At 48.2% G+C, this 7710-nt stretch overlaps 1 protein-coding gene across 1 annotated transcript; it reads left to right on the top strand.

The window, feature by feature from the left end:
• The first annotated feature begins 988 nt into the window (after window positions 1–988).
• LOC148024666 (auxin response factor 1-like) lies at window positions 989–7150 on the top strand. Its single transcript, XM_087694307.1, has 14 exons — window positions 989–1541; window positions 1676–1779; window positions 1919–2032; window positions 2192–2248; window positions 2357–2527; window positions 2746–2830; window positions 2967–3057; window positions 3254–3418; window positions 3491–3610; window positions 3684–3759; window positions 3864–4056; window positions 4329–5422; window positions 5552–5742; window positions 6395–7150. Exons 1-14 carry the CDS (start codon window positions 1283–1285, stop codon window positions 6594–6596), a joined length of 2922 nt encoding a protein of 973 aa, XP_087550433.1. The 5' UTR covers window positions 989–1282; the 3' UTR covers window positions 6597–7150.
• Window positions 7151–7710: the final 560 nt, after the last annotated feature.

Below are 7710 nucleotides of genomic sequence, written 5' to 3'. Positions count from 1 at the left end.
TAATTTTGGGCTCATTGGAGTGGAGATAATTCAACATTCATGTTGAAATCACTATAGCATACATGTTCTTTGTGTGTAAGAGATGTTCTTGTTGTGATGTTGTTTAACATCTTTATTCGGGTTGGAGAACGATCCGCATGTGAACGAGCGATTAGCACCTTGCGCGATAAGGCTGTAAGCAAGAGAGAGCACCTTACATTAACCATGACAAGGAGAAAGTTGCTGATGAGAAAGGGGAATGGGCATGGAGGCAATGAACCCCTAGGATGTAAAGGCTCCATCTAGGTCGTAGCTCTTCTCACGATAAAGAGAAGAAACGTGGAAGGAAGATGTTGATTAAAATTTGGGAACCTTAGGGAGCCGAAAAAAGGATTAAACTACTATTTACAAAAGAATAAGGCGGGGCCCGCGAAAGGCTTGCCGGGACTCGGGAGGCAGCGGGACAAAAGGCAAACCGCCGAGAGAAGGGATCGCAATTTGCAAACGGGAAGACCGGCAACAGCCAGTAGTAGGTGGGGACGGGCTCCCGAGTGTGGGCCCTGGCCGGTTCGAGACGGCGGTACTGCGGCGTTACGGCGCGCATTCATGCCCGCAGCCGCCGTTCATCAAAGAAGGCGTGCCAGGCCTTGCCGGCCGCGAGGGATACCGGCTGAGCCTGTACGCCGCCACGTCGGCCCGTCCGCCTGTGCGGACGTGGCAGTCGCCACGTGGCGCGCGCCGGCCGCCAGTACACTCCCTGTCGCGGCTTTTAGGGCGGGACGGGAGGGAGGGGTTTGGCGCTGGTGGTGTGTAAATGGGCCCTTAACGCATGGGAGGCGACTCGCGAGGGGGGCCTCTGTTGCCATCTTGTCTGCGCGCAAGCTTTGGATTTATATGCGCTATTTTGTTTTTTTTAATCCCATCCGAAAGAAATCCATTTATTATTCATTTCAGTAATATATTCATTTCATCATCTCTCTTGTCTCTCTCTCTCTCTCTCTCTCTCTCTCTCTCTTTTCGTGGACAGAGAGTGAAGGATTCAAGCCTCAAAGGAGAGAGAAAGAGAGAGAGAGAGTGAGAGAGCTCTAAGGCCATCGATCTTGTCCAGAAGAAAAAGGACGCAGCTATGGCGGATCCTCAGCACAGGTGCCGATTACGGTATTAACCTACAGCGATGGCCTAGTCCTACTCTGCTTAGTTTTTCTCTTTCTTACCTCGTATTAGCCTTTTATACGCCTAGCTAAGCCTACTCTCCTGTCTCCGTCTCTTTCTCTTCCCCTTGCAGCCTACATCTAGTTCGGTCATGTCCCTTGCAGACACCTCTTTCTGCCATTCTTCTTCCCTGACTTACTTCCCTGGCTTCATCACTTCACCTTTAGGACCTCCTGCCCCGTCCCAACCTCAACAGTACCCTGCTTCTTCTTCTTCTTCTTCTTCTTCTGCATCCACTACTTCTTCGACTTCCGCCAGCGGCTCCACCAACGTCCAGCCTACGGTTGCATCCGTCATTGATCCCCGCAGTGCCATGGCCTTGGCCGGTGGTGCAGGCAGTGATAGCAGAGGTAAGATCGCTCTTTCCAGTATTGTAATGCTGCTTATTCGATACGTATACTTCGCATGGAAGGTCGTCGTGATGATCGCTTGAAGACAAGGACTGTTATAAGTAGGGATTTTTCGGTTCTGACTGTGCTCTCAGGGGATTATTACGACGAGCTATGGGAAGCCTGCGCAGGACCCTTGGTGTCATTGCCTCGGCTAAAGCAATTGGTGATGTATTGTCCCCAGGGACACATCGAGCAGGTAGGAGATATTTGTTTGCGCCATCGCTGCATATTGTTCGAGGGAAGAGGATGCTTATTTTTGCTCGAGCTCTTAGAAAGGAGAAGTGGAGCTCGCATACACTTCTGTTTAATGCATATACTGCCTTTTACCTTTGCAGATTACTGCGTCTACGGGCAAGCAAGGAGGAATAGATGATGGCGGAGGGCAAGAGCTGCCCAAGCATGGCTTGGAACCACACATTTTGTGCCGTGTTGTAGGCCTGCAGCTAAGTGTGAGCATTCTCGAGCGATGTTGTTTGACGCATCACCTGCGGCTTAGAAAAAGTCTTGACTCTATTCTAAGCTCCGTAGTGCTCGTAGACTTTCTCAAGGTAAAGTAAAATGTCTTTCGAGACTCTAATCGGCTGTAAAATGCATGTTTGGATTTCCAGGCAGAAGCAGAAACAGACGAGGTGAAAGCTCAGCTGTCCCTCCTTCCAGAACCTCAGGTGCGGCGCTTGATTGGAAGGCGCAGAACCCCGTAACTTGTAATTCGAGACAAGCCTTTTGATTATCACTCCAGGCGTTTTGATGCGCCCTGTCTCTGTTTTCTGCAGGGCTATAGCGATGTTACTACAGATGAACATGATGAAAGTGATAAGGAGGACTCTCCCACGCGTCCCAGGCGTGTGGTACACATGTTTTGCAAAACGCTTACAGCCTCCGACACCAGCACGCATGGCGGGTTCTCTGTGCCGAGGAAACATGCAGTTTGTCTACCGCCATTGGTGAGTGCTTCATAGGCACGTAAGCAATCTCAGAGTTTCTGCGTGCTAAACGCGTATGAAACGGACATACATGACGAGGGTCATCATTGATGAGGACGATACGCGTTTTCCGGAATATTAAATGGACTGGATAGTCCCTGCTCTTTCTTTTACTTGTTTGGGAATTTGAAGCAGGAGCAGGATGGCTGTAATGAGCTAATGACTATGATAAATCTCAGGATATGAACCGATATCCGCCGACGCAGGAGATCTTCGCCAAAGACTTGCATGGCACAAAATGGAGCTTCCGCCACATATATCGAGGTTGGCTAGGCGTAGAGAGAGAGAGAGTGCATATATAATTCCATTTACCCTATGCATCCAGAAAAGGTCTTCTTGTTTTCACGCAAACCCACAAAGTCCCTTGGAGCTTACACCTAACCGCTACAATTTATTACAGGTCAGCCCAAGAGGCACCTACTCACCACTGGGTGGAGTTCATTTGTGAGCTTGAAGAAACTCCAAGCAGGAGATACAGTTATTTTTCTCAGGTCGGTGACTCAAACGCTTGGAAAAGCCTCCGAGTGTGTGAATACTAAGATTACAACACCAATTCGTAAGATTAGGAAGATTCATGTGAAAGGAATATCAAATTCCAAGTTTGCCTTCTATGCTTGAGTGTGCTAGTCGTGAATGATCATATGTTCTTGGACATCTCGAAGCTCCAATAAGATTTCCTATTTGCAGAGGTGAGAATGACGAACTGAGAGTAGGAATCCGGCGGGCCATGAGGCAACCAGCCAATCCTTCCTCGTCCGTTTTGCCCAGCCAAAGCATGCATATGGCTGTCATTGCTACTGCTACTCATGCCGTTCAAACTCGAACCATGTTTACTGTCTATTACAAACCAAGGTACTTATTCGTCCTTCATACGCCACTTTCATTGATTATCGCAAAATTTTCTCATGCGTCTTGATTTTACAGACTCAGCCCAGCAGAGTTCATTATACCTTTGGAACGATTCAAAAAGGCTGTAAGCCAGAATCTTTCTGTTGGGGTGAGGTTCAAGATGAAGTTTGAGACCGAAGACTCATCCGAAAGAAGGTAGCTGTTTTCCATTTTGGAACTAAGATACTTAATCAGCATTGATGCTGAACAAGTGGTAATGTTGGAACAGGTATAACGGTACTATAACTGGAGTTGAGGATGTGGATCCAATCAGATGGTCTAACTCGAAGTGGAGATGTTTGAAGGTCAGGTCTTAACACTCTGGAAGATAGAACTTGTAAGCTGCATTCAATAAAGTTAAGTATCGCTCAAATACTGATCAGAAGCCACACGGGATGCTTCTGATCAGGTAGGTTGGGATGAATCTACCATCTATGAAAGGCATGATAGGGTGTCTCCATGGGAGATTGAGCTGTGTGTGCCTGCAACTTCCCCCGCTCCATCCAACAACACAGCAGCACTCAGGTATAAACGTCCTCGTCCTGCTGGTGTGGCTGTGGGGGCTCCGGCTACACCTGAACGTTTGCCAGCAATGAACCATGGTACGAAACTCTCTTGCACTCCTCAGATTGTTAGCTGGCACTCTACTGCCGCGCAGTTGTTGGGGTTGCTTTTCAAAGGGCTGAGCTGAGCAGTGGTATAGTAGTGATATGTGCAGTGGAAGTGGTTGGTTGCTTTTATTTAATTAACGGTATCGGCTTGCCCTGCTGTGATTGTGGTAATTTTGGCGGGGCGTTCTCAAATTTCTGCTATGGGAAGATTTACATTGATAAGAATTGCATGCGAGCATGAAGATCTGTACTGTGGGATGCAGGGAGATCAGGCCAGGCAGCCCTAGAATCCTACTTGGCAGCTGCTAGTGCTTGTTTATCGACGGTCTTGCAAGGTCAAGAACCTCGGGCCTTATGTGTGCGCGAGGACAAGGAAAGTGGACCTAGTTCACATTATCATCATCAAAATCAGCACATGCAGCATCACCATCTCCTACAGCAACAGCATCACCAACGCCACGTCCAGCAGCAGCAGCAGCAACAGCAACAACAATCACAACAACAGCAACAGCAACAGCAACAACAAACGGGATGGGGTCCAAGTGCAGGTCAAGAGATGTATTGGCAAATGACAAATGGGCAACGAAGCCGGGGTGATGGAAGCACAGGAGCCGGTGGAGGAGGAAATCACCCCTTTTCTTCTTTCGTTTGCCCTCAGCAGTTCGTTTCTTCGGAGGCCAGTCTTAAAATGGGCGGCCGGCCGCTGCAATGTCCCTCTACCTCCATGGGCGCGCCCAATCCGAGGCCCAATTCGAACGGCCAAAACTGGCAGGCCGTAAACATGCACGACACATCAAGTTGGCTAGTGAACCCCCTAATGCCCCCTCCACATTCTGCCAAAACCTCGGGCCTCGCACCCATGATGGGTACTATCGAGAAACCTAACCCAAATACCTCGACTCCTCACGTGGTTGTAAAATGTCAACAGCAGCCATCTCACAACAACGGGACCTTTGCTTGTCCTAATCAGAGCTGGGCATTAAAGCCGAATGGCAAGGAATCATGCGAGACAGCTCCTCCCCCTCCTCCGACGCCCACACCCCACTCAGAGAACAGCTGCAAGCTCTTTGGCGTTTCTCTAACAGACTTGTCAGCCCCCAAGGTTAGAACAAAAGCAGCGGAGGAAGAGGGCGAACTTGACTCGGCCTCGGCCGTCAAGCAGCAGGGTACTGCAGCTGATTCTGTGCTAGCGCAAGTTGCTGCAGAGCACGAAGGTGATCAGGAGACAAGTTGTCGGAATCATAACATGCTGCCTGAAAATTCGACTATCAGTTCCGAGCAAGACAAGTCTTCTGCACCTCCCGCAAAAGAAGGGAAGCCTAAGATCCACCAAGTTGCAGTCAGAAGCTGCACAAAGGTACATGCTTCTGAGATTTGTGGGAACATTCTTCTATATCGAGCGAGCTTGTTCTTCTTCCTGGAGCCCCTTTTAACACGTTTTGCGTTTTTTACTTGGTTCGCGCGTGTGTGGATGTGTTCTCTGCAGGTGGTGATGGAAGGCAGAATAGTCGGGAGAGGCGTAGATTTGTCTAAGTTTGAGGGTTATCAGCAGTTGTTTGAGGAGCTTGAGCGCATGTTTCACATTGAATTGGGGCTTCGAGGGGCAAACCGAGGTTGGCAGGTTGCTTACTATGACAACGAAGGCGACATGTTACTAGTGGGCGATGATCCTTGGCAGTAAGTTAAAATCTAACAGAAAATGGAGTAAAATTTACTGCTCGATTTACTGGAAAAAGCTTCGATTGGGCACTGTTAGGCGAAACAATTGGTGACCCACTCACCTGCTGACATAAAGCCCGACTTTTAGGATGCCTACTGTAGCGTAGCCTTTTGTTTGTTCTTGCTAGCAGTAGGTAGTACGCTTATGCATCGTGCAGGTCTAGCAGTTAGTAGTACCCTTCTGTATTTCGTGCAAATTTAGCATCGCCACCGGCCAGTATCACAGCTGGATGGGCAAGCATCATTGCACAAGCTGCAGCTTCTGCTCTTGCATACATTATTGTACTACCGCTGAAGAATGAGCTGCTGCTTTACCCATACGCAGTGTTTGTCTTGAGAGTAGCGAGCAAATGGCCCACCAGAGCGTGCTAATGTGGCTACTTTGCTATGTCGTGCGGAAGAGCCTTGTGGCAGGCTATGTTGGCAGAGGCTTCATGTCAATAGTGTGTAGACGTATAATTAAGAGAGGTCTTTTCACTACAGTCGCTACAAGAAACTTTTAGATAGCTGATTTGGTGACTACAGGATGGGAGAGTGTTCTCAGTTGTTTTAACGTTTGCTTTAACGTATTGCCGAGCGTCTCTTTACAGATGTCTGTTCTGTTGCTCAGGGAGTTCTGCGAAATGGTGCGCAAGATTCGGATACTGAGTCCAGACGAAGTAGAAGGGAAGAAGCTATTAGACAGAAGCCATCATGCATCACCAGCAGCAGCTGATCATACTCCCACACCATTACAAGACACCAAGCTTTGTACAAAGGAAAGCACCACAAAGAGGTATCAACCGGAGGATCATGAAGATTCTCCTGTTTGATTTCAAGAATTAACAACCGGACCAAGCAAATCACCCCAGCATTAGTCAGCTCTTCCAACAGAGTTGATTTTAACGTCTGGGAAAGATTACTTATATATATACATATATATACTCTAGAGATTAGGTGGCCGGGGATGGCTAAATCCTACAGGAGAATCAGAGGCCCTAATGGAAGGTTAATGCCATCCCAATTTTGAAAAAGGTACTGGTTTTATAAGTTGGCTGCTTAATGTTAAAAATACAGGTACAAACGACTATCAAACGAGAGGATACACGGACGCACGCATGACTACTAAGAAAGCTCTCTTCCTTTAATGTGTTGTGTGCGTTGTCTGGCCTTTTTATCATACCCTTTGTATTGGGGCTATGCTACATTTCCCTGCAGCAAGACGGGAAAGGAAGTGCTTTCCTTGAAGGCGCATGCTGGGTACTTTGTCCTGCCTAGAAATGACAGGGGCGCCAGCAGCCTCTTTTCTCCGGCTCCAAAGAAAATATCTTGCGCACCGTAGTACAGCGACTGCGGTCACTGCTGCTTTTGCAAACGCCTTGTCACTCTGGCGGGGTTGTGGGGGGGGGGGGGGGGGGGGGGGAGATATCTCATGTTTCCTACACCCGCACGTAGGCTACTCCAGCAAGGGACCCCTGCCAACCATATAAGGCAGGCCGAGGTAAGGATGGGGAACCGATGTAACACCGGACCGGGTTGATTGTCACTATCATTATTTGTTGGTTTTCTTTCCGGAAAATTTTACGTATACAAAAGTAGGCACAGAATTGGCCCTTCGCCAAGAACCCCAACTCTTATTAAAGAAGTTGTGCGTGAACATTATCATAATGATCTCGAGTAGTCTTTGTGCTTGATACAATCTTGGTGAAGTTAATCGAGGTTATTCGGCCAATAGCTTTTTCTGTGATGCAAGGCTTGAAGCACTGGTACCGGTTTCTGCCCCATGTTGCCATCTTTTAACCTCCTTCCTTTCAAAACTTCTTGAAGCGAGCGCTGTCTCTCTAAATCTTCTTATTCAATCATTTCTTATGATCTTGCTCGGTTTTGGGCTTATTAGTCTTTCTCAAACTGCGCTAACATGTGCATGTGGCTTCCTTGGGATTCCAA

Source organism: Lygodium microphyllum, chromosome 15, assembly GCF_053477565.2.
Source record: "Lygodium microphyllum isolate KBCC chromosome 15, Lygodium_microphyllum_v1.1.10, whole genome shotgun sequence".
Classification (NCBI taxonomy): Eukaryota; Viridiplantae; Streptophyta; class Polypodiopsida; order Schizaeales; family Lygodiaceae; genus Lygodium; species Lygodium microphyllum.
This window is presented reverse-complemented; position numbering and strand designations above follow the sequence as displayed.

What these genes read in the sequence shown, in the direction of transcription:
- LOC148024666 (XM_087694307.1), top strand. Translation starts at nt 1,283, where the DNA reads ATGTCCCTTGCAGACACCTCTTTCTGCCATTCTTCTTCCCTGACTTAC. An exon ending in TGCAGGCAGTGATAGCAGAG is followed by an intron (nt 1,542 to 1,675) that starts GTAAGATCGCTC and finishes CTGTGCTCTCAG; the next exon opens with GGGATTATTACGACGAGCTA. An exon ending in TTGTAGGCCTGCAGCTAAGT is followed by an intron (nt 2,033 to 2,191) that starts GTGAGCATTCTC and finishes TTGGATTTCCAG; the next exon opens with GCAGAAGCAGAAACAGACGA.